The 27,461-nt window shown below is 47.2% G+C and overlaps 1 protein-coding gene across 1 annotated transcript in view; it reads left to right on the plus strand.

Moving 5' to 3' along the window:
- Positions 1-27,461, plus strand: part of ubr1 (ubiquitin protein ligase E3 component n-recognin 1) — a 398,703-nt gene that overhangs the window by 359,262 nt on the left and 11,980 nt on the right. Inside the window, exons 40-43 of the mRNA XM_072487581.1 lie at positions 10,795-10,882; positions 13,643-13,776; positions 21,988-22,096; positions 23,678-23,734. Coding sequence (XP_072343682.1) covers positions 10,795-10,882; positions 13,643-13,776; positions 21,988-22,096; positions 23,678-23,734 — 388 coding nt within the window. The remainder of the gene's footprint in view (positions 1-10,794; positions 10,883-13,642; positions 13,777-21,987; positions 22,097-23,677; positions 23,735-27,461) is intronic.

Here is a 27,461-nt window from a genome sequence, read left to right on the forward strand (position 1 = left end):
TTGACTATGGCTCTAAGGGAGTCCAGGAACTGGAGGGGGCTGGTCCGGAGGGGAGGAGGAACACCAGGTTTCGTTGTATGCCGATGACCTGTTACTGTATGTGGCGGACCCAGTGGGGGGATGCCGGAGGTGATGCGGATCCTCAGGGAGTTTGGGGATTTTTCCGGGTATAAGCTCAACGTGGGGAAGAGTGAGCTCTTCGTTGTACACCCAGGGGACCAGGAAAGGGGGATAGACGAGCTTCCACTGAAGAGGGCGCAAAGAAGTTTTCGGTATCTGGGGATCCAGGTGGCCAGGAGCTGGGGGGCCCTACACAAGCTCAACTTGATGAGGCTGGTGAAGCAGATGGAGGAGGAATTTAAAAGGTGGGATATGCTGCCACTCTCCTTGGCGGGTAGGGTACAGTCGGTGAAGATGACGGTGCACCCGAGGTTCCTTTTTGTATTCCAGTGCCGCCCCATCCTGACCCCTAAGGCCTTTTTTAAGCGGGTCAGTAGGAGCATCATGGGATTCGTGTGGACGAAAAAGACCCCGAGGGTGAGAAGGGTGTTTCTAGAGCGGAGTAGGGACAGAGGAGGGTTAGTGTTACCTAATCTGTGTGGGTATTACTGGGCTGCCAATGTGGCGATGATACGCAAGTGGGTAATGGAGGGGGTGGGGGCGGCGTGGAAGAGGCTGGAGATGGCGTCCTGTGTGGGCACGAGTCTGGGAGCGCTGGTGACAGCACCGCTGCCGCTCCCACTGCTGCCGCTCCCGCCGACTAGGTACACCACGAGTCCTGTGGTGGCTGTGACTTTGAAAATTTGGGGGCAGTGGAGGCGCCACAGGGGTGAGGTAGAGGCTTCGGTTTGGTCCCCGATCCGGGAGAACCATCGGTTCGTCCCAGGGAAAATGGATGGAGGGTTCCTGAGCTGGCACAGGTCAGGAATTAGAAGGATGGGGGACCTGTTTTTAGATGGGACGTTTGCGAGCCTTGGGGCGCTGGAGGAAAGATTCGGGCTTCCCCCTGGAAATGCCTTCAGGTACATGCAGGTAAGGGCTTTTGTAAGACAGCAGGTGAGGGAGTTCCCACTGCTTCCAACACTCAGGATCCAGAATAGGGTGCTCTCGGGGGTGTGGGTTGGAGAAGGCAGGGTCTCGGCGATCTACCAGGAGATGCAGGAGGAGGAGACCTCTGTGGAGTAGCTAACGGGTAAATGGGAGGAGGAGCTTGGGGAGGAGATAGAAGAGGGTACGTGGGTGGATGCCCTGGGTAGGGTTAATTCTTCCTCCTTGTGCCAGGCTTAGCTTGATACAATTTAAGGTTCTTCACAGAGCGCATATGACAGGGGCGAGGCTGAGCAAGTTCTTTGGGATGGAAGACAGGTGTGGGAGGTGCTCGGGGAGCCCAGCAAATTATACCGATATGTTCTGGGCGTGCCTGGCGCTGGATGGGTTCTGGAGTATTGCGAGGACGGTGTCTAAGGTGGTGAACACCCGGGTTAAGCCGAGCTGGGGGTTAGCACTATTTGGGGTATCGGACAAAGAGACCGGTATTCTGGCCTTTGCATCCCTGGTAGCACGGCGGAGGATTCCGCTACAGTGGAAGGATGCGAGGCCCCCGAGCGTGGAAGCCTGGATCAGCGACATGGCAGGGTTCATTAAATTGGAGAGGGTAAAATTTGCCTTGCGAGGGTCTGTGCACGGGTTCTTCAGGCGGTGGCAACTCGACTTTCTTGCGGGGCGTTAGGAGGTGGTCAGCAGCAGCAGCAACCCGGGTGGGGGGGGGGGGGGGGTGTACTTTGTGTTTTCTACTGTGTTTATTATTGCTTGCTTAATGGGGGGTATGTATATTGGGGGAATTCGTGATGTAGTTGTAAGATGTTTATTTATGTGTTCTTTGTTTTTCTTTTTTCTGTAAGGCGGAGGTTTGTTGAAAATATGTAAAAAATTTGAATAAAAGTATTTTTTTTTTTTAATTTTAAATATGGAGCTGATTTTTGAATATTTCAGAATACTATTTAGTTGCATTATACCAGATTTTAATCCCATCAAACAAAGTGTTTAACAGTGAGTGCACAACAAAAATAAATTTCATTTCTGTTGCACAATTGTATCCAATCAACAGGTATTTGCCTTGAGTCCTCAAAATTGAGTCCGGATCTGGATCCCATGTGGTCTTATGGCATCAGGTGAAACATTGGCACGGGAAACCTCTTGCCCCCAGATTGATCATCTTTCTTCCACGATGGATTGTGTGGCAGTATAATACTTTCACGTCGTCATTTATTTCTTGACAGGTTGAAAGCCTGATTGTTTTTGCAAGGTTTACATGAAATCAGATAATATTTAGAATGATTGTATGTACATAAAAAAGAAATTAGCAGAACAAAGTGGCAGCTTCTCATTTCCAATTTGTGCTTTGTCGAGAACAGGTTTTCTTCTGCATAGGAGCCTTTGTTAAGGACGATTCTCTCCAAGCATATAAATACAATGCTTTTGTTGAATTAGAACATAGAACAATCAGTGCAGAAGGAGGCCATTTGGCCCATCGAGTCTGCAGCGACCCACTTCAGCCCTCACTTCCACCCTATCCCCGTTACCCAATAACCCCTCCTAACCTTTTTGGAAACTAAGGGCAATTTATCATGGCCAATCCACCTAACCTGCACGTCTTTGGACTGTGGGAGGAAACCGGAGCACCTGGAGGAAACTCACGCGGGCATGGGGAGAACGTGCGGACTCTGCACAGACAGTGACCCAGCGGGGAATCGAACCTGGGACCCTGGTGCTGTGAAGCCACCGTGCTAATCATTTGTGCTATCGTGCTGCCCTATACTTGTGTTTTATTTTATTTTTTCTGACTGGGAACTCAGTACAATGTTTTGGAAGTGAATTGATAGTTGTGCTTGACTCTGCAGCCCACTGACTAAACCTGCTGCTTTCCCTCAGCTGATGAATCAGTACTCCTCTATGTTGAACACCATTTGGAGCAAGCACTGAGGGTGGCAAAGGTGCAGAATGTACTCTGGACTGCGGCTTCAATGTCCATCATCAAGAGAATGTCCATCATCAAGAGATGCCCAGTAGCATGACTACTGTCATAGCTGGCCAAGTCCTAAAGGACATTGCTGTTAGACTAGGTCTGCAGAAGGTGGTGAGGAAATTGTTGGGATCCCAACTATTTACAATTTGTAAAACTGTGAGGAAATGTTACTGCACCACAGGAGTGATAGCACTGAACCATGCGTATCTTTTATGTTAAAACAAACTTTAATTTAAACACAGAATTAGCCACATTAGCAACCAACACATAGCTTTACAGTTAACAGTTACAACAGTTCTTAAGTAAAAGAGAAAACCTTAACTTCTTAAACCTGCCACTATATTCCATTTAAGCAAACCAATTCAAATATCACTCATGAATAAAGTTAACAACCACACTTCTACTTGCTTTATTCTGTGCAGAGAGTGAACCTTTCAGGACCAAACTGAAGCATCTCTGTTCAGATGAGAGCTCTTGACTTTTGTTGCCAATCGGCACCAGAGACACCAATAATGTTGCTCTTTTTAATGAGTGGAATATTATCCCACCAGCATCACCAATAATGTTGCCAAATTAACTAGATATGGCAGTTATTAATGATATTGCTTTTCAGAGTCGCCAGGTGTCAAATGATACCACCACAAGGCTTTACCGGATATCAATCAAAGACCAAACAACCAATTGGTCAGTTCAAGTTCAAAGATAGATTATTTATACACCAGGATTACTTCGACATGCAACATAAAACACTACAAGTGAAAGATCGAGTTGCTGCTGCTAAGGTCAAGGAGGAGCTGGAGCAAGTGGGGGGGGGGGGTGGTCGAGACGGGGGTATGCCACTGTGGGGAACGGGCCGGGTGCGGGCGCGTGGCTGGCCGAGGAGGGGTCATGGCTAGTCGGCGGGGGAGGGGGACGGGTAGCCCCCTGATCCGGCTGATAACCTGGAATGTAAGGGGACTGAATGGGCCGGTTAAGCGGGCCCGCGTGTTCGCGCACCTGAAGGGGCTCAAGGCGGATGTGGTTATGCTCCAGGAGTCGCACCTGAAGGTGGCAGACCAGGTAAAACTGAGGAAAGGGTGGGTAGGTCAGGTGTTTCACTCGGGGCTAGATGCCAAAAATCGAGGGGTGGCGATCTTGGTGGGAAAGAAGGTGTCATTCGAGGCATCGATCATTGTGGCAGATAATGGCGGTAGGTGCATAATAGTAAGTGGTATGTTGCAGGGAGAGAGGGTGGTACTGGTCAATGTGTATGCTCCGAACTGGGACGATGCGGGTTTTATGCGGCGTATGTTGGGTCGGATCCCAGACTTGGAAGTGGGGGGCCTGATAATGGGGGGAGACTTTAACACGGTGTTGGATCCGGCACTGGATCGCTCCAGGTCTAGGACGGGTAGGAAGCCGGCAGCGGCTAGAGTGCTGAGGGGATTTATGGACCAAATGGGAGGGGTGGACCCTTGGAGATTTGCAAGGCCGGGGGCTCGGGAATTTTCATTCTTCTCACATGTCCATAAGGCTTATTCTCGAATCGACTTTTTCATTTTGAGTAGGGCGCTGATAGTGAGAGTAGAGGATACCGAGTATTCAGCAATAGCCATTTCGGACCATGCCCCGCATTGGGTGGACTTGGAGATGGGGGAGGAGGGACCAGTGCCCGCTGTGGCGCTTGGAGGTGGGGCGATTGGCGGACGAGGAGGTGAGCGAGTGGGTCCAAGGAAGTATAGAGAGGTACTTGGAGACCAACGACAACGGGGAGGTCCGAGTAGGGATGGTATGGGAGGCACTGAAGGTGGTGGTGAGGGGAGAGCTGATCTCCATTAGGCCCACAAGGAGCAGGGGGAGAGGGAGAGGCTGGTGGGGGAGATGGTGAGGGTAGACAGGAGGTATGCAGAAGAGCCTAAGGAAGGATTGTTGAGGAAGAGGCGCAGCCTCCAGGCCGAATTCGACCTGGTGACCACCAGCAAGGCGGAGGTGCAGTGGAGGAAGGCCCAGGGGGCGGTCTGCGAGTATGGGGAAAAGGCAAGCCGGATGCTGGCGCATCAGCTTCGGAAGCGGGACGCAACTAGGGAGATCGAGGGAGTTAAGGACAGGGGAGGGAGCGTGGCGCGGAGTGGGGTTGGCATCAATGGGGTCTTCAGGGACTTCTACGAGGAATTGTACCGATCCGAGCCCCCCCACGGGAGGAGGGAGGCATGGGCCGTTTCCTGGACCAATTGAGGTTTCCAAAGGTGGAAGAGGGACTGGTGGTGGGACTGGGGGCCCCAATTGGGCTGGAGGAGCTGATCAAAGGGATAGGAAGCATGCAGGCGTGGAAGGCACCGGGGCCGGATGGTTTCCCGGTCGAGTTCTATAAAAAACATATGGACCTGTTGGGCCCGCTGTTAGTTAGGACCTTTAATGAGGCACGGGAGGGGGGGGGGGGGCTTTACCCCCGACGATGTCCCAGGCACTGATCGCCTTGATCCTGAAGCGGGACAAGGATCCCCTGCAATGTGTGCCGCAGATCATCCATGAAGACCAGACGGGGTTTGTGAAGGGGAGACAGTTGAATGCGAATGTGCGGAGGCTTTTGAACGTTATCATGATGCCGGTGAGGGAGGGGGAGGCAGAGAAAGCCTTCGATAGGGTAGAGTGGGGGTACCTGTGGGAGGTGCTGAAGAGGTTTGGGTTTGGGGAGGGGTTTGTCAGGTGGGTTAGGCTGTTGTATGAGGTCCCGATGGCAAGTGTAGCCACAAATAGGAGGAGGTCCGAGTACTTTCAGTTGCACCGAGGGACGAGACAGGGGTCCCCCCTGTCCTCCCTGCTCTTCGCACTGGCGATTGAACCCTGGCTATGGCACTGAGAGAGTCGAGGAACTGGAGGGGGCTCGTGCGGGGTGGGGAGGAGCATAGGGTGTCGCTTTATGCGGACGACCTGCTGCTGTATGTGGCGGACCCGGTGGGAGGAATGCCAGAGGTAATGAGGATCCTTGGGGAATTTGGGGACTTTTCGGGGTACAAGCTCAACATGGGGAACAGTGAGCTGTTCGTATTTCAGCTAGGGGACCAGGAGAGGGGGTTGGCGAGCTCCCACTAAAAAGGGCGAGAGGAGCTTCAGATACTTGGGGGTCCAGGTGGCCAGGAGCTGGGCGGCCCTGCACAGGCTTAACTTTACAAGGCTGGTGGAGCAAATGGAGGAGGAGTTCAAGAGGTGGGACGCTTTGCCGCTGTCCTTGGCGGGTAGGGTGCAGTCAATCAAAATGACGGTGCTCCCAAGGTTTTTGTTCCTGTTCCAGTGCCTCCCTGTGTTTATCCCGAAGGCTTTTTTCAGGCGGGTTAACGGGAGTATGATGGGGTTTGTGTGGGCACAAGGGACTCCGAGGGTGAGAAGGGTGTTCCTGGAGCGGAGTAGAGATGGGGGGGGCAGGCGCTGCCCAGCCTCTGTGGGTACTACTGGGCCGCCAATGCGACGATGGTGCGCAAGTAGGTGATGGAGGGGGAGGAGGCTGCATGGAAGAGGCTGGAGACAGCGTCCTGTGTGGGTATGAGTCTGGGGGCGCTGGCAACGGCGCCGCTGCCGCTCCCTCCAAGGAGGTATACCACGAGCCCGGTGGTGGGGGCGGCCCTCAAAGTTTGGGGGCAGTGGAGGTGGCACAGCGGGAAAGTTGGGGCCTCGGCGTGGACCCCATTATGGGGGAAACCGCCTGTTCGCCCCAGAAAGAACAGGTGGAGGGTTTTCGGGGTGGCACAGGGCAGGGATACGAAAGTTGGGGGACCTGTTTGTTATCATAGATATCATAGAATTTACAGTGCAGAAGGAGGCCATTCGGCCCATCGAGTCTGCACCGGCTCTTGGAAAGAGCACCCTACCCAAGGTCAACACCTCCACCCTATCCCCATAACCCAGTAACCTCACCCAACACTAAGGGCAATTTTGGACACTAAGGACAATTTATCATGGCCAATCCACCTAACCTGCAAATCTTTTTGGACTGTGGGAGGAAACCGGAGCACCCGGAGGAAACCCACACACACACTGGGAGGATGTGCAGACTCCGCACAGACAGTGACCCAAGCCGGAATCGAACCTGGGACCCTGGAGCTGTGAAGCAATTGTGCTAACCACTATGCTACCTTGCTGCCCTACGGGAAGTTCGCGAGCTTGGGTGAGCTGGAGGTGAAGTACGGGGTCCCCCCCCAGGGAACACCTTCAGGTACTTACAGGTAAGGGCGTTTGCCAGACGGCAGGTGGTGGAATTCCCGCGGCTACTGCCACACACAGTATAGGACAGGGTGCTCTCGGGGTTGGGGGGGGGGGGGAAGAGTGGGGAAGATCTCGGAAACTTACCAGGTGATGCAGGAGGAGGAGGGGGCCTCGGTGGTGGAGTTGAAAGGTAAGTGGGAGGAGGAGTTGGGAGAGGAGATCGAAGAGGGGACGTGGGCAGATGACCTAGGGAGGGTGAACTCTTCCTCTTCGTGCACGAGGCTCAGCCTCATACAGTTTAAGGTGCTGCACAGGGCACACATGACTGGGACAAGGATGAGCTGGTTCTTTGGGGGTGAGGACAGGTGTGTTAGGTGCTCAGGGAGCCCAGCAAATCACACCCATATGTTCTGGGCATGCCCAGCACTGGAGGAATTTTGAACGGGCGTAGCGAGGACGGTGTCGAGGGTGGTAGGATTCCGGATCAAACCGGGCTGGGGGCTCGCAATATTTGGGGTGGCAGAGGAGCCGGGAGTGCAGGAGTTGAAAGAGGCCGGAATTCTGGCCTTTGCATCCCTGGTAGCCCGGCGAAGGATTCTCCTTCAGTGGAAAGATGCGAGGCCCCCAAGCGTGGAATCCTGGATCAGCGATATGGCAGGGTTCATTAAATTGGAGAGGGTGAAATTCGCCTTGAGAGGGTCGGAACATGGGTTCTTTAGGCGGTGGCAACCGTTCTTAGACTTCCTGGCAGAACGATAGACATTGGTCAATGGCAGCAGCAGCTCGGGGGGGGGGGGGTTACTTTATTTTTGTTTATGTTATTTACACTGGAGGGTATGAGGGTGTATACACCTGTTGTGTTATGTCGGGGTGTTAATGTTAATTTATTATTTATGTACGGGGGGAGGGGTTTGGGGGGTTTCTTTTTTAGATTGTGTTTTGTACTTAACCCTGTTGGGTTCTTTTTTCTTATTTTGTTATTGATATTTTATGAAAACCTTTAATAAAAATTATTTATAAAAAAAAAAAAAAAGAAAATACACCTGACAACTACAATAACCTATACTTAACTTCAGGGCAACCGGCTCTATGCAGATGAACAAGGCCTTTGTTTGAATCTTGCGTGGCTGGGTAGAAGAAGTGGCTTTGTTTCTGCTGGGCTTATCCGTCTGGTAGTGATCGTTGGTCTTGAACTTGGCTTCTGGTCATAATGCTGCACTTGGTTTTAGGCGTAGGCCGGGGCCAAGAGAGACCGAACACATGGCTGTGTCTCTTTTTATCCCTCTGGGATTTCGCGCTCTTTGGGGCGGTCCTTAGCTTTGGACCCAATAATTCGACAGGCTTCGATCACTACCTTCGATTTTGGCCAATAAAGGGGCGGGTGCCGTGATGGCTGGGCGTGTCCTGTGCGGTCATTGACCTTGGCTGTTTGGGCTTTCTTAGCAACGGGAGTGGCGCCGGTTAGTCTGCATCTGTATCGGTTACCTTTGTTCTGGGGAATTGGGCCATTAGAATGCAAACGAGCGGGGTTTTCGATCGCGTCTAGCTATCTGAGTTGCAAATACACGCACAAGCTCTGAGTGTGTCTGAATCCTGGGTGGGCCATAATTCCCATGGTCCTTTGCAGGTGGCCATCTGAGATGGCTACACTTTTCAGACAGACCTGGCTCCTCCCATTAACTACATCACTTGTACCCAAAGTATAAGGCACTCTTTTGTCTCTTCTTACTACATGTCTTTTGATTTGTTCCGCCGAGGCCAAACATAATACCCCTCATAGATTATCTATACCCCAGGGGTCCTTCAAATGTAAACGATATTCCATTAGCTAGCTATCTGTAAACAAGGTAATGGTTCTCAAGATCTATTAGCAGAACACTTCACCTGCAAATCAATGATTACCTCACTATTACGACAACTTAATCACAGCTCGAGCAGTTATACTGTCTGTATGCATCTTAACCCAGGTTTTAGTAACATTACTGGAAAAATGGAAAAGATGACCAATTCTTACATTTATCACAGAATCAACGAGAGAAAAACATACTTGGCCTCATCCTCACCAGTTTGCTTGTTGCAGATGCATCTGTCTGTGACAGTATAAGTAGGAGTGACCACCAAATAGTCCTTATGAAGATGAAGTCCCATCTTCACACCCTCCATCAAGTTGGCTGATTGGCAATCATTTTCAGCCATAAGTGCCATAAGTGGATTATCCATTTAGCCTTCACCCGAGATCTCCAGCATCACACATGCCAATCTGCAGTCAATTCAGTTTGTTCCACATGATTTCGCGAAACAGCTGAACAGTTGATGCTGAAAGGCTAAGGGCCCTGACAACGTCCTGGCAATTATAATAAAAATCTGTGCTCCAGAACTAGCCACACCCCTAGCAAGCTATTCTGCTACAACACTGGTATCTACCCAACAATGTGGAAACTTGCCCAGGTAGGACTGGATATTAAATATTCCTGGATTCAGGAAAGGAGGAGAGATGGCAATATTGATTCAGGAGGACATTGCAGTGCTGGAAAGAGAGGATGTCCCCGAGGGTTCAAGGGCAGAATATATTTGATTGAAGCTAAGGAACAAGACTGGAGCTTGGTATAGTCTATAGCCATGAATAGTTGGAAAGGTGTAGACTAACAAATTTGCAAGGAAATTACAAAGAGGTGCAATAATTATGGAATAGTTATAATGGGGGGCTTTAATTATCCAAATATGGACTGGGATAGTAATAGTGTAAAGGGAGGGGGCGGCAAGAGTTCTGAGAGTCTTCAGGAGAATTTTCTGCATAAGTATGTTTCAACTCCAATGAAAGGAAGCAATGCTAAACCTAGTTTTTGGGTATGAAATGGGACGAGTCATAGAACATAGAACAATACTGCGCAGTACAGGCCCTTCGGCCCACGATGTTGCACCGAAGCAAAAGCCATCTAACCTACACTATGCCATTATCATCCATATGCTTATCCAATAAACTTTTAAATGCCCTCAATGTTGGCGAGTTCACTACTGTAGCAGGTAGGGCATTCCACGGCCTCACTACTCTTTGCGTAAAGAACCTACCTCTGACCTCTGTCCTATATCTATTACCCCTCAGTTTAAAGTTATGTCCCCTCGTGCCAGCCATATCCATCCGCGGGAGAAGGCTCTCACTGTCCACCCTATCCAACCCCCTGATCAAGTATCAGTTGGGAACATTTAGGGGACAGTGATAATTGTATCGTAAGATCTAGACGAGCCACAAAATTTGAGAGACTGTGTACGCAATAATAATCATAATCTTTATTAGTGTCACAAGTAGGCTTCCATTAACACTGCAATGAAGTTACTGTGAGAATCCCCTAGTTGCCACATTCCGGCCCCTGTTCGAGTACACAGAATTCAGAATGTCCAAATTACCAAACAGCACGTTTTTCGGGACTTGTGGGAGGAAACAGGAGCACCGGAGGAAACCAATGCAGACAGAGGGAGAACGTGCAGACTCCGCACGGACAGTGATGGAAGCTGGGAATTGAACCCGGATCCCTGGCACTGCGAATTCAAGGTGCTATTCTTTAATGGGATACTGCTTTATTCCTGAACAGATTGTCCTATGGAGCAGGATGGAGAGGAAAGTGAGGAGACCCTATCAGCAACAGAGCTGTACGAAACTCTTCGAGAATACACAAGCAGGTAAAGATCTTCCAGTAATGTGATTTTCTAGTTCTTGCATTTTTGCAAGTTGGGGTCATTTAGCAGCCCACCTAGTTCCTAAATCCTCACCACTGCTTATGTGTCCTCCACTGCAATGCCCCAGGAGGTGTAATTATCATATACAGGGTCAGTGAAATTGTGATTGCGTCAGTGTACTTTGTTTTCCCCCAATAAATGTGGAACGTGATAAAGTATGCTAGAATGCTTCTCATTCACCTGATTCCCAACCTTGGCCATTCCATCAGATCGTCAATTAGCAAATGGAATCGCCTAACAGAAACTGATAATTAATAATTCATGATACTGTGATCAGTTTTAAAAGGAGTGGGTAAAAGCAACGTATGACACAAGTTACATAAGGCGACATAAGGTAACATGACCAAAAACTGGTCAAAGAGGCAGTTTTAAGAAATGCCATAAAGAAAGGAAGTGACGTAGGGAGAGCCTAGACAACTGAAGGTACAGCCAGCAATGGTGGAACAGTTTAAAATTGGGGATGAACAGGCATCATCATGAGGAGTACACCGGCATCATGGTGTGATTTGGGGCTGGTGGAGAATACAGAAGTAGGGATGAGATCATGAAGGGATTTGAAAACAAAGGTGAGAATTTTAAAATCAAAATGTTTCTTGACTTGAAGCCAGTGTAAGCCAGCAAACAGGAGAATGGGATTGCTGTGAGTTAAGACAAAGAGGACAAAATTTGGGAAGTCCGCTAGTGCCGCATTGGAGTAGAGACTTCTGAAGATAACAGCAGCATGAATGTGGCTATGAGCTGGAGACAGGTGAGGTCAAGCAACATTACAGAGGTGGAAATATGTGGCCTCAGTGATGGCATGCATATGAGGTCAGGAGCTCATCATGGATCAAATGTGACTGCCAGGGAGAGGGATGGAATCATTATGTAGGCAACAGAGTTTGAAGTAAGGACCGAAAATAATACTTCAGTCTTCCCAATATTAAATTGGAGGAAATTTCTGCTCATCAAGACTGGATAAACAGTCTTGACAGTTTAGCAACAGTGGAGAAGTTGAGAGGTGTTGGTGAGGTAGAGCTGGATATTGTCAGTATCCATGTGAAAACTAACCCTGTACCTTCAGATAATGCCATCTAGGGGCAGCATACAGATAAGAAATGGGGAATGTTCGGGGGGGACAGTCGAGGATAAATTCTCGGGAGATACCAGAGATAATAATGGGCGAGTAAGAAGAGGAGCTGCTGCAAATGATTCTCTGGCTACAATTAGATGGATAAGAATGGAATCAGATGAGAGGTGTTCCATCCAGCTGGATGAATTGGAGAGGCAGGGAGGATGATGTTGATCATATCAAAAACTACAGACAATTCGAGAAGTAAAGGAGGGAAAGTTTGCCTTTGTCAGTCACCTAAGATGTCATTGTGACTGATGAGAACTGTTTCGATACTGTGACATGGGCAGAAACCTGATTGGAGAGATTCAAACATGGAGTTCCAGGAAAGATGGGCATGGATTTGGGAAGTGACAACACGTCAAGGACTTTGGACATGAAAGGGAGGTTGGAGATTGGACTGTAGTTTGCGAGGATGGCAGTGTCAAGGGATGGTTTTTTGAAGAGATTATCGTGACAACAGATTTCAAAGAGAGAGGGATAACATATGAGGGTATGGGAATTGGATGCTTTTGAAGAACTAACGCTCATGGACAAGCTAAATTGCCTCTTGAGCTGTAACTTTCCATTACCTTATTCCATTCTATTATAAGCCAAGTCCTTGCTCTCAATCATGTCCCTTCCATCATATTGTCGCATTTCCAGTTCCCAATCTCCTAGTTTCGATCATCATATTGTCACACATGTAGCTTCCAACTTTTCATCATTCAATCACCTGGAATGCTAAATGAATTTTGGGTCTTTCCCAATGGGGCGAGTTAGAAGATTTAGGGCAAACGCTCTAGCTGGATACCACACATGTTTTTCTGCACTGGCAGAGGCCTGGGAACTGCTTGTCTTCCTGGAGTTTAGACCAGCAAATATTGTAGCAAAAACATCTTTACAAAATTGGGTAAAAAATGGTTAGGGCAGCACGGTGGCGCAGTGCATTGCTGTCTCACGGTGCCGAGGGTTCAATCCTGGCCCCGGGTCACTGACCGTGTGGAATTTGCACATTCTCCCTGTGTCTACGTGGGTCTCTCCCCCACAACCCAAAAGATGTGTAGGCTAGGTGGATTGACCATGCTAACTTGCCCCTTAATTTGGGGGGGGAAAATTGGCTCCTCTAAATTTAAAAAAAGTTAAAGATAGATGCATTCCTGGGAAAGGTAAAATTATTTTGCTGTCGATCAGTGCTTCATCTAGTGTTCTGATGATCATTTTATTCCTCTTCTTAATTCAATCAAATATGCGCAAAATGATGGTTCTTTATGCAGGTTTTCAGTGGATTTAATCTTAAGTTCTTGGCTGTTCAAAGGACTCTACTCAAGTCTGCTACTTGATCCTTGCGGGATTGCAATAGTTTTGTCACAATTACACTGAAAATTTCAAATAAATGTGCGATTTAAGAAAGTTTTCTTTTGTATTCATTTTATTTAGGAGGATCCAACTTAGTGTTTCAGTTTTCCAGCAATTAATTATCCTATTTTGGGTCACTGTAATCTTTCTCATTCTGAATTGCAATTTGTGGTGTGTGTCTTATTTCTGCAAAGCAAAGGGCTTTGTCTTCTCAAGTCAAATGCATTGTTGAAATGAATTGTAATTGTTAACAGATCTTTAGAATGTAAGCCCCACGGCTGGTACCTATGGAATTGTGTGAAGTGCGGCATCACTCCGTTCCTTCGCTCTTCTGCCTTGTTCTTCAACTACTTGCTAGGAGTGCCACCACCGGAGGAGCTCTCAAAAGGTAAGTGAAGAGGAGCAATTACATGTCTGGCTTGGCATATGGCTTTTGGTGGGTGAAGTGTTGGGCTTTGTAGGCCGGTTAGCCTGACTTTGGTTGTTGTCATGCCTGACAAATCTGTTAGAATCCTTTGAGGAGGTAATGATTTGATTTGATTGGGATTTATTGTCATGTGTAAGAGGTACAGTGAAAAATATTGTTCTGCGTACAGTCCAAGCAGATTCCATACATGAAAAACATAGATCATAGAATTTAGAGTGCAGAAGGAGGCCATTCGGCCCATCGAGTCTGCACCGACCCATGTAAAGATCACCCTATCTAAACCCACATCTCCACCCTATCCCAATAACCCCATCTAACCTTTTTGGACACTAAGGACAATTTAGCATAGCCAATCCACCTAACGTGCAAATCTTTGGACTGTGGGAGGAAACCGGAGCACCCGGAGGAAACCCATACAGACACGGGGAGAACGTGCAGACTCCACAGACAGTGACCCAAGCCGGGAATCAAACCTGGGACCCTGAAGCTGTGAAGCAGCTGTGCTACTGTGCCATCCTAGGGCATAGATAAATACACAGTGTAAATACATAGACATCGGGTGAAACATACAGAATATAGTGCTACAACAGTAAAGAAGATGAATAGCGAGATCAGTTCAGTCCATAGGAGGGCCATTCAAGAGTCTGGTAACAGCAGGGAAGAAACTGTTTTTGAATCTGTTAGTACGTGTTCTCAGACTTTTGTATCTCCTGCCCGATGGAGGAGGTTGGAAGACAGAATAACCCAGGTGGAAGGGGTCTTTGATTATGCTGGATTATGCGAGGAAGTTAGACAAATGAGAACCAGTGGATGTGATCTATTTGGATTTACCAGAAGGCCTTTGACAAGGTGCCATACAGGAGGCTGCTGAGTAAAATGAGAGCCCATGATGTTAGGGGCAAGGTGCTGGCATGGATAAAGATTTGGCTGACTGGCCGAAGGCACAGAGTGGGGATAAAAGAGTCCTTTTCAGTGATGTGTTTGGATTTCCAGAAGGACTCTGACAAGATGCCATGCAGGAGGTTGTTGAATCAGATAAGTACCCATGGTGTTCGGGGCAAGGTATGGCATGGATAAGGATTGGCTGGCCGGTAGAAGGTGGGGAAAAAAGGGTCCTTTTCAAGATGGTCAGCCGGTGACTCGTGGCAGAAGTCTGTGCTAGGACCACAGCTATTCACGATATACATTAACAATCCGGAAGAAGGAACTGAGGGCATTGTTGCTAAGTTTGCAGATGCAGATATGTAGAGGGTCAGGTAGTGTTGAGGAAGGAGAGAGGCTGCAGAAGGACCTGGACAGGTTATGAGTGTGGACAAAGAAGTGGCAGATGGAATACAATAGTGTGAGGTTGCGAATAGAGGCTCAGACTATTTTCGAAATGGGAAACGGCTTCAGAAATCAGAAGCATAAAGGGACATAGGAGTCCTACTTCAGGATTCTCTTAAGGTTAACATGCAAGGGGCAGCACGGTGGCGCCGTGGTTAGCACTGTTGTCTACGGCGCTGAGGTCCATACATGAGAAACATAGGACATAGATAAATACACAGTGTAAATACATAGACATTGGGTGAAGCTTACATATATAGTATGTATAGTGCTACAACGGTAAAGAAGATGCATAGAGAGATCAGTTCAGCCCATAGCAGGGCCATTCAAGAGTCTGGTAACAGCAGAAAAGAAACTGTTTTTGAATCTGTTCGTGCATGTTCTCAGACTCTTGTATCTCCTGCCCGATGGTAGAGGTTGGAAGACAGAATAACCCGGGTGGAAGGGGTCGTTGATTATGCTGCATTGTGCAATTATGCGAGGACGTTAGACAAAGGAGAACCAGCGAATGTAATCTATTTGGATTTCCAGAAGGCCTTTGACAAGGTGGAGTTTGCACATCCGTGTGGAGTTTGCACATTCTCCCCGTGTCTGCGTGGGTTTCACCCCCACAACCCAAAGATGTGCAGATTAGGTGGATTGGCCACGCTAAATTGCCCCTTAATTGGAAAGAAATTATTGGGTACTCTAAATTTAAAATAATGTTAACATGCACGTTCAGTGGGCAGGTCGGAAGGCAAATGCAATATTCGCATTCATGTCCAGAGGGCTAGAATAAAAGAGCCGTGTACTGTTGAGGCTGTATACAGCTCTGGTCAGGCCCCATTTGGAAATTTGTGAGCAGTTTAGGGCCCCATATCTAAGGAAGGATGTGCTGGCCTTGGAGACGGTCTAGAGAAGGTTCACAAGAATAATCCCTGGAATGAAAGACTTGCTATATGAGGAACAGTTGAGGACTCTGGGTCAGTACTCGATGGAGTTTAGAAGGATGAGGGGGAATATTTTTGAAACCTTACCGAATACTGAGAGGCTGAGATAGAGTGAATGTGGAGAAGATGTTTCCACTAGTAGGAGAAACTAGAACCCGAGGGCACAACACCAGATTAAAGGGACAATCCTTTAAAACCGAGATGAGGAGGAATTTCTTCAGCCAGAGGGTGGTAAATCTGTGGAACTCATTGCCGCAGAAGGCTGTGGAGGCCAAATCACTGAGTGTTTTTAAGACAGAGATAAATAGGTTCTTGATTGATAACGGGATGAGGGGTTATGGGGAGAAGGCAGGAGACTGCGGATGAGAAACATATCAGCCATGATTGATGACTGAGCCTACTCAATGGGCTAAATGGCCTAATTCTGCTTCTATGTCTTATAGTTTCAATCCAAGATAGCAAAGCAAAACCAGGAAAGCTGGGAATTTGGAATTTGCATTTATGTAGCACCTTTTTGTAGCACCTGTGGGCGGCAAGGTAGCACAGTGGTTAGCACTGTTGCTTCACAGCTCTAGGTTCCAAGGCTCGATTCCCGACTTGGGTCACTGTCTGTGCGGAGTCTGCACGTTCTCCCTGTGTCTGCATGGGTTTCCTCCGGGTGCTCCGGTTTCCTTCCACATGTCCCGAAAGATGTGCTGTTAGCTAATTTGGACGTTCTGAATTTTCCCTCTGTACCTGAACAGGAGCCAAATTGTGACGACTAGGGGTTTTTCACAGTAACTTCATTGCAGTGTTAATGTAAGCCTACTTGTGTCAATAAAAAGGTCATCACTATTATTATTTAACATAGTAAAGCATCCCAAGGGACTTCACAGAGATGTTATCACACAAAGTTTAGCACTGAGTCTCATAAGCAGATATTAGGACAAGTGATCAAAAGCATGGCCACAGAGGTAGATTTAAGGGTTGTCTTAAAGGACAATAGAGAGGTACAGAGATTTAGGGATACATTTCAGAATGGGCAGCATAAGTGGCTAGCACTGTGGCTTCACTGCGCCAGGGTCCCAGGTTTGATTCCCTGCTGGGTCACTGTCTGTACAGAATCTGCACATTCTCCTCGTGTCTGCATGGGTTTCCTCCGGGTGCTCCGGTTTCCTCCCACAGTCCAAAGACGTGCAGGTTAGGTGGATTGGCCATGATAAATTGCCCTTAGTATTCAAAAAGGTTAGGAGGGGTTATTGGGTTACGGGGCTAGGGTGGAAGTGAGGGCTTAAGTGGATCGGTGCAGACTCGATGGGCCAAATGGCCTCCTTCTGCACTGTGTTCTATGTAAGAGGATAGACAGCGGAAGTTAAGACAGCCAACGGTAGAGCGAAGAAAATCAAGGCTGCACAAGAGCCTGGGATTAATGGAGGTGGAGTTCCATCTCAGATCAGTCAACATCCAGGCGATGATGCTTTTTAAAAAAATGTATTTTATTCCAAACATATTCAAAAGTGCAAAAACATTCTCCACACTTCACAGTTTGTGCAGGTTTTCCCCCCCTCTTCACCACCACCCCTCCCCTCCCTCGGCGACAAACAATTCCTCAGACCGTTCTCACCGTATCTCAAAGCCCTCCGTTGATCACCTCAATTCGAACTTGATCTTTTCTGGCCAGAGGAAGTTGTATACGTCCCCCAGCCAGGCCGCCATACCCTGGTGGCGTTGTCGACCGCTATTCCAACAGAATCCTTCATCTGGCAACGAGCTGAAGGCCACAACGTCGGCTTTCCTCCCTTCCATCAACTCTGCCATTTCCGATACCTCAAATCGTCACCATAGGGTACGGCTCGACCTCTACCCCCACAATCATTGATACCGTCCCAAACATCCCTCCCAGTATCTCTCCAACTTCTCACAGCCCCAGAACATATGCGCGTGATTTGCTGGTCCTCGCCCACATTTCTCACACTTGTCTGCCACCTCCTCGAAGAACCTACTCATCCTCGGCGAGACATTTTTTAAATATAAATTTAGAGTGCCCAATTTTTTTTTCTAACTAAGCGGCAATTTAATGTGGCCAATTCACCGACACTGCACATCTTTGGGTTGTGGCGGCGAGACCCACACAGACATGGGGAGAATGTGCAACCTCCACACAGACTGTGATCTTGGACCTGGATCGAACCCAGGTCCTCGGCAGTGTGATGCAGCAGTGCTAACCACTGCTCCACTGTGCTGCCCTATTCTCGCCCGAGTCATATGCACCACCTTAAACTGAACCAAGCTTCCTCCCCCCCCCCCCCCACCCCAGCTCCTCCTCCCATTTCTCCTTAATCGTCACCACCTGCACTCCCCCAGACACCCATATATATCCCCAATCCTCCCCTCCCCTTCCACATCCGGGCGCAGCAGCTGCTCGAACAGGGTATGCTCCGGCAGCTTGGGAAACCTTCTCCATTCCTTCCATGCAAAGTCCCTCACTTGCATAAAACTGAACTTGCTTCCCTTCGGCAACTCCACCCTCTCCCGCACCTCTTCCAGACTTGCAGACCGCTGCTCCAGATATCGACCTGGTAACACCCTTGCCTGTAAAATCTCTAACGTTGTGTGTGTGTGTGCTTTGCATTGCCATTTAATAGCGATATGGGCCATAAGACCCACATTCCTCTGGATCCTTATCCTTTTTCAGGATTCGAGAGATTGAGGCCGGTGCCAGTGTGAGCAGTAACCCACCCCAGGCTAACGAGTCATTGAACGTCTCCATTAGATAAGGCCCCAGCTTCGCCGCAAATTTTTAATAAAATTCCGCTGGAAATCCAGCCAGGCCCAGAGCCTTCTCAGATTGCGTAGAACAGACGCACCTCATATCTTCCTCCAACCCAAGTGGGGCCGCCATCCCCTGCATTTTCCCCTCCACCACCACTGGGAAATCTTTATCATCCAAGAATTGTTTCATGTCTGAGTTCCTCCCCACCCCACCCCCACCCAAATAACCAGCCACGGCTTTCTCCCCCACTTCAGTTCTGTTGAGTTGCATCTCCGCTAGCAAGGTGACCCCCCCCACCTGAGGAAAAACACAAGCATATTTGCAAAATGTTTCTCCGACAGTCCCCACCCAACCTACTTTTAGTCGGGAACCCCAAACCAATCCATTTGCACACACTCTCTGTCTGCCCCCCCCCCCCCCCCGCCATGCTCTACACTATTCCCAACAATTGCTTTAAAACACCCAAGACCCGTACCCCACACGCAGGGCAGCAGATATTACAGAATTATACAGACATGTAACAGAAAAAAAACTAATAATATTAACACTCGGCACACAAACAAAATTCAGCCATGCAGGTGAACCCACCCAAATCCTTCAAGTGTTCCCCAGTCCATGTTCTTTAATAAAGTCATTTGCCTCTGCCAGCGTATCAGTGATGTTCTCTACTCCCATGCATGACCCACAGGCCAGCCGGGTACATCATTCCAAACCTCACCTTGCTTCTAAAAAGAGCACCCTTGGCCTTATTAAAGCCTACTCTCCTTTTTGCCAGTTCCACTCCATGGTCGTAGTAGATTCGGACTGTGTGGCCTTTCCAGCTGCACTCCTGAGTTTACTTTGCTCCCCACAGGATCTTTTCTTTGTCCATGTATCTATGGAGCCATACTATGATCGCCCATGGCGGCAACCCAGCTTTAAGCTTCTTCCTCAGCGACCGATGAGTAGGATGTTCAAAGACCCCTCCCCTACCAACTGCTTGAATATCTTAGCCATATATTTTGTGGCCTTTGCTCCTTCTATGCCCTTGGGCAGCCCCACAATCCTTATCCTGTTGTTTGGGGCGATTCTCCAAGTCATCAATCTTGGCCCTTTTCATTTTTTGCCCCTCTGACATCATAGAAAATAGAAGCAGGAGGAGGCCATTTGGCCCTTCGAGCCTGCTCACCATTCATTATGATCATGGCTGATCATCCAACTCAATAGCCTAATCCCGTTTTCCCTCCATATCCTTTGATTCCCTTCGCCCTAAGTGCTATATCTAACTGCTTCTTGAGAACATACAATATTTTGGCCTCAACTACTTCCTGTGGTAAATAATTCCACAGGCTCACTACTCTCCGGGTGAAGAAATTTCTCAACTCTGTCCTAAATTATCTGCTCTGTATCCTCAGACTGTGACCCCTGGTTCTGGACACCCACCATCGGGAACATCCTTCCTGCATCTACCGTATCCAGTCCTATTAGAATTTTATATGTTTCTATAAGAACCCCCCTCCTCATTCTTCTGAACTCCAGCGAGAACAATCCCAACTGATTCAATCTCTTCTCATATGTCTATCCCACCATCCCAGGAATCAGTCTGGTAAACCTTTGCTGCACTCCCTCTAGAGCAAGAACATCCTTCCTCAGATAAGGAGACCATAACTGCACACAATATTCCAGGTGTGGCCTCACCAAGACCCCATATAATTACAGCAAGATGTCCCAGCTCCTGTACTCTAATCCTCTCTCAATGAAGGCCAGCATACCATTTGCATTCTTTACCGCCTTCTGTACCTGCATACTAACCTTATGTGACTGGTGTACGAGGTCACCCAGGTCTCATTGCACATTCCCCTGCCCTAATTTATGGCCATTCCGATAATCTGCCGTCTCATTTTATTAACCATAATGGATAATCTCGCATTTATCCAAATTATACTGTATGTGCCATTCATTTGCCCACTTAACTTGTCCAAATCACACTGAAGGATCTCTGCATCCTCTTCACAGCTCACCGTCACACCCAATTTGATGTCATCTGCAAATTTGGAGATATTGCATTTTGTTCCCTCATCCAAATCATTAATATATATTGTAAATACTGGGGTCCTAGCACCGATCCCTGTTGTGCCCCACTAGTCACTGCCTGCAAATGTTTTGTTTCCTGTCTGCAAACCAGTTTTCTATCCATCTCAATGCACTACCCAACCCCATGCGCTTTTATTTTCATGCTAATCTCTTATGCGGGACTTTCTCAAAAGTCTTCTGAAAGTCCAAATATACCACATCCACTGGCTCCCCCTCGCTAACTCTTCTAGTTATATCCTCGAAAAATTCCAGTAGCTTTGTCAAGCATGATTTCCCCTTCGTCAACATCTCTACCACCAAGTAAGCAATCTGATCTTCATGGTCAGTAACCGTCGTCTCCGCCTTCTGGATCAACACATTCTGCGTCTCCAACCACTGTTCCACCCTTTCCAGGGCTGCGCGAATTGGTTCAGTCACTTTCGGCAAGTTTTCACCGACCGCCTGCCTTTGCTTTTTAAATTCAATCGATAGGAACTCCACTAACCGTCGACCATTGAGTGGGCAATGACACTACAGGTCCCTCCACCATGTTTTCCCTCCTGCTTGTCCTCTGAATCCAAAGAGTGCCCCATATTCGATGCACTCCTTGTTTGAAAACTCTTCGACATCTCTCGCCAGAGATGGAACCTTAGCTCTTCCGCACCACTTTTCCGCCTGCACAACCTTTGCAAAAAGGGCCACAAAACCAGTCCTCCAGCAAGAGCCACATTATGTGCGACCACTCACTCCATGGCCGTCAGCGGAAGTCAATTACTTTTTATATTGACACAGCTTCAATTCAGATACGAGGATACCAGGGTCAGCAAACCAGTTCACAGCATTCATGTTGTAAAAATCTATTTCTATTATCCCACGGTTGGACTTCTAAATCTGCTGCTGGGATAAGGGACCTATATTTAGCAGCCTAATTGCCTGGTGTTAGAATTAAAATAGTGTTAATTATAAAAGTAACTTATTTTTACACGGTTGTGCCATACATTTGTCAAATAAAATTGCGTAAAACCTCCAGCCAGCCGCATCCAGTAACTCTTCAACATGGCATTTTTAAAGTACAGGATTCGTGCATCATTAGAATCTTCCCTTTGTTCCCAGATTCCTCAGAAGGACAGTTTGAAGCCTTATGTTATTACCTGGCATTGCCTACCAACCTTTTCAAGCTTTTCCAGGAATACAAGGATACAGTGTGCCCTTTACTGCAGTGGTAAGTACTGTTTCTGCAGTCTAAGTAATTTTAGGACATTAAACATAATCCAAACAAAGGATGAATAGATGCAATTTTAAGCAAAGTTTTTTTTATTCGTTCATGGAACGTGGGCATCGCAGGCTGTGCCAGCATTTATTGCCCATCCATAATTGCCCTTGAGAGGGAAGTTAAGAGTCAACCACATTGCTGGGGGTCTGGAATCACATGTAGACCAGACCAGGTAAGGACGACAGATTTCCTTCCCTAAAGGACATTAGTGAACCAGATGGGTTTTTATGACAGTCGATAATGGTTTCATGGTCATCATTATACTTTTAATTCCAGATTTTTATTGGATTCAAATTTCACCATCTGCAGTGGCGGGATTCGAACCTAGGTCCCCAGAACATTACTCTGGGTCCCTGGTTTACTAGTCCAACGACAATATCACAATGTCACTGCCTCCCCTAACTGAAAGTTCAGTTGAAAGATTTTATACAAGAATGTGAATGACTTGGAGCAAAAATATCTGGTTATCTCTCAGAATGAACTAATTGACAAATTTAAACAAGAGCTGCACTGTTGAAAATGAGCTTTTTGATGCATTGTTTGTTTAAAGTAGAACTAATCTTCCTCCAGCTTCATGTAGCATCCACTATAAAGACTAAAGCCCCCTTCATCAATTGAAATCCTTCAGCCAGCTTCCCCCTCTTTCCCCCACCCCCTCAAATATACCATTTGTTGCTGAATGGCCAGGCATCTGCTGATACTGCTCCAAATTAGCACTATGTGGTGCTCTGGGGATTGTCTTGGTTTCCATTTGCCACCCAAGAAGGTAGCATTGCCAAGATTGGGAGCTCAGTAACATGGGCGCAACACACCTGTTCTCCCAGCATGCAGTGTTGAGCAGTTCCATTCATGCCAGTACAATTCATGAAAGCAACAGAGCAGACAAGTGTGAAAATAACTGATGGGGCCAACAAAGATTGTTGAGTGCTCTGAACCTTGGTGAGGAGCGATTGAGGGAGCAAGAGATTGACCTTGTATAAAAGATGAGATTGAAGAGGGAGCTGGGGTGCAGTTACAGTGATAGTGGAATGAGCTTAGGGTGGTTACATGGAGCAGGAGAAGCAGAGCAAGTAGTGCCCATCCGCTGCATGGATGTGTCCTGGAGTTTAATAATTTAGCCTTTATGGAGGTTTTATGATGTGCAATCCTTTGAAATGTGGAATTCCAAGTCACCGAGACACTTGCACAGACTGTATTTTTTTAAATTAAATGCAATTAAATCTGATTATTATACAATAAATTTAGCATGGTCCTTTGTATTAGTTTATTACTGTAATTAAACCAAAACATTGTGGTCTTATATTTAGTGCAAGCACACTCTCCTTGACCTTTGGAGTTAAAATTAATCGACCCATTTGTTTCAAGCACCCAAGGCTTTTCATTTAATTGATTACATGCATCTGCCAGTACAAACTACAGCTTTATCATTCACAGTTTTTTTGCCATCAGTTTGCATCTGTCAAAGATTTTAAATCTGAAAACTTCCTAGCTAAAGGCTTGCGGGATTAAAATTTGTTTGTTTTATTGCAGCTGGTGTTCTGATTCTTCAGTGCAAAGCTTTCTCAAGGGAGATCGGACGACAGTCCGGTTAGTGAGACTTACATCTGAGTTCTTGTATGCTTCTCCTCTGATCTGGTCGCATCCATCTTTCAATCTATTTCTTTATTGGCTGATCACTGAATCAGTCATTAGAATCATAAAATCCCTGCAGTGCAGAAGGAGGCCATTCGGCCCATCGCGTCTGCACCCACCCTCTGAAAGTGCACCCTACCCATCCCACTCCCCACCCTATCCCCATAACACATCCCCGGACACTAAGGGGCAATTCTATCATGGCCAATCCTCCTAACCCACACATCTGTGGAAGGAAGCCGGAGCACCCGGAGATCGGTGCAGGCTTGGAGGGCCGAATGGCGTGTTCCTGTGCTGTATTATTCTGTGTTCTTTAAAACCCACGCAGATACGGGGAGAAAGTACAAACTCCACACAGTCACCCAAGGTCGGAATCGAACCCGCGTCTCTGGTGCTGTGAGGCAGTGCTAACCACTGTACGACCAGGCTGCCCATTATCGAAAACAAGATTAGAAAATGCTGCAAGTGCATAGTACTGGCAATGGCTTGCACATAAAAACCTGCTATACGTTTCCAGAATTTGGAAAATTCTTTGTTCAGCATTTTTTTAAAAATCTTTACTCGTTCTGGGCAAATAAATTCAATCAGATCAGAAGGCAACAAGTTTAATATATCCAGCACCATAGACCTAATAATACATCCCAAGGAGCTTGAGAGGAACATTTTTGACAGAGTTTACCATCAAGCCAGATTAAGGGGTACTGGGACATATCACCAGAAGCTTGGTCAAAGTGGTATGTTTTAAGGAATGACTGAAGGGAGGATAAAGAGGCAAATTGATTTAAGCGGAGAATTCCAGACTTTGGGGCATAGGCAGGGTCACCACTGGTGAAGCAAAGGAAACTAGGTATTAGAATTTGCCGGAATAGGGGAAGAATAAAGATTTCAGAGTCATAAAGTTGGAGGAATTTACAGAAGTAGGGAGAAGCAAAGCCATGAAGAGACTGGGATAAAAGCTAGTGATAAACTGGAGGATTGAGAGAACTTTAAGGTTCAGCAAAAGGCTACTAAAAATAAAATCAAAAGAGCTAAGGTGAACTACAAAAGGAAACTAGCGGAAAACATAAACACTGATACCAAAAGCTTCTATAAGTATATCAAGAGGAAGAGAATAGCTGAAGCAAATGTTGGCCCTTTAGAGGATGATACTGGTGAAGTCATAATGGGGAACGCAGAGATGGCGGAGGCACTAAACCAATATTTTGCCTCTGTCTTCACGGTAGACGATAATTAAAAAATTCCAAAAACTACAGTTAATGCAGAGGAACTTGGTGCAATAACCATCAATAGGGACGGTATTGAATAAACTAATCGGATTAAAGGCAGATAAGTCTCCCGAGACCTGGTGGCCTGCACCATAGGATATTAAAGGAGGTGGCAGCAGAGATAGTGGATGCATTGGTTATATTTCACGATTCCCTGGATAGTCCCAGTGGGTTGGAAACACGCTAATGTGACGCCCCTATTCAAACAGGGAGAGAGGCAAAAAGTAGGAAACTATAGACCGGTTAGCTTGACCTCTGTGGTGGGGAAATTGCTGGAATCAATCATTAAGGGTGAAATAACTGAACATTTGGAAAGATGGAGCTCAATCCTCCATTGGCAGCACGGTTTTATGAAGGGCAAGTCATGCTTGACAAACTTGCTTAAGTTCTTTGAGGACATAACCAGCAAGGTGGATAATGGGGAACTTGTGGATGTGGTATATCTAGACTTCCAGAAGGTGAGATCGCAGGGGACGGGGGGTAGAGTAGTAGATTGGATTGAGGATTTGCTGACTGACAGAAAGCAGAGGGTCGGGATAAATGGGTCCTTCTCTGGCTGGTGAACTGTAACTAGCCGCAGGGTACAGTGCTAAGATCTCAACTGTTTACAATCTTTATAAATAATCTGCAAGCAGGGACAGAGTGTAACATAGCAAAATTTGCGGATGATATTAAAATTGGTGGGAAAGCAGGCAGTGAAGAGGAAATAAAGATTTTATAGATGGATATAGATAGGCTAGGAGAATGGGCCAAAATTTGGCAGATAATCTTTATTATTGTCACGAGTTGGCTTACATTAACACTGCAATGAAGGTACCGTGAAAAGCCCCTCGTCGCCACCTGTTCGGATACACGGAGGGAGAATTCTGAATGTCCAATTCACCAAACAAGCACGTCTTTCGGGACTTGTGGGAGGAAACCGGAGCACCCGGAGGAAACCCATGCAAAACACTGGAAGAACGTGCAGACTCCACACAGACCATGACCCAAGCGGTAATCGAACCCAGGACCCTGGCGCTGTGAAGCAACAGTGCTAACCACTGCTACCATGCTGGAGTTTAATGTAGATAAGGGTGAGGTTATCCATTTTGGCCGAAAAAGTAGAACAGCAAATTATTATGGAAAGCAGATTCAAAATGCATCTGGGCAGAGGGATCTGGGTGTCTTTGTTCATGAATTACAGAAAGTCGGTATGCATGTGCAGCATGTCATTTTAAAAGCCAAATGGAATGTTTATTGCAAAAGGACTGGAGTATAAAAATAGAGAAGTAAGGGCAGCACGGTGGTGCAGTAGTTAGTACTGCGCGGCGCTGAAGACCCGGGTTCGTTTCCAGCCCGGGTTACTGCCCGGGTGGAGTTTGCACATTCTCTCTCTCTTTCCCCCCCCCCCCCCCCCCCCCCCCCCCCATGCCTGCGTGGGTCTCACCCTCAAACCCAAAGATGTGCAGGGTAGGTGGATTGGCCATGCTAAATTGCCCCTTAATTGGTAAAAAAAAATTAATTGGGTACTTTAAATTTGAAAAAAAAGTAGAGAAGTTTTGTTGCAGGTGTATGTGGTGTTGGTGCGACCACATCTGGAGTATTGTGTCCAGTTTTGGTCTCCTTATTTGAGGAAGGGTGTGGTGACATTCGAGGCAGTTCAGAGGAGGTTCACCAGATTAATTCCGGTGATGAAAGGGCTGATGTATGTGGAAAGATTAAACAGTTTGGCTTATATTTGTTGGAGTGTAAAAGAATGCGAGGGAATCTGATCGAGGTATATAAAATATTAAAAGGGATTGATAAAATGAACGTAGACCAAATGTTACCTCTTGTAGAGAAATCTAGAATGAGAGGTCTCATATCGGTTGAGAGGCTGTAGATTTAGAACTGAGATGAGGAGGGACTACTTCTCGAAGAGGGCGATGAATTTGTGGAACTCGCTGCCCCATAGTGCAGTGAAATCTGAGTCATTAAATGGTTTCAAGGAGGAGATAGATACATTTCTGATTTAAAAACAGATTAAATGGATATGGGAACAGACAGGGAGGTAGATTTGAGACCAGGAAGATCTAGGCCATGATCTGATTGAATGGTGGAGCAGGCTCGAAGGGCTGAATTGCCTACTTCTGTTCCTAATTCGTATGTTCCTATATAACACTGGGTTGAAAATTTTAAAGCCTAGCAGGTTATAACAGGGGGAGAGGAGGGAGGCTGTGTGCCAATTTTATATTACCCAGTTTGTTGTTTCACCTTTGTACAGAATGGTAAAAGGTTAGACTTTTTAAAAAACTTGATAAATAAGAACACAGAATTAATTAGATGAAACCTGCTGGCTTTCAGATGAGCAGTTAATTCCTCTTGGGGCTTTTTGTGTAGATGCAGTAGCAGCTAGGTCACCTGGGAGTAGCTTTGTGCTTCACCCAAGCAAGGAGAAG

Source organism: Scyliorhinus torazame, chromosome 2, assembly GCF_047496885.1.
Source record: "Scyliorhinus torazame isolate Kashiwa2021f chromosome 2, sScyTor2.1, whole genome shotgun sequence".
Classification (NCBI taxonomy): domain Eukaryota; kingdom Metazoa; phylum Chordata; class Chondrichthyes; order Carcharhiniformes; family Scyliorhinidae; genus Scyliorhinus; species Scyliorhinus torazame.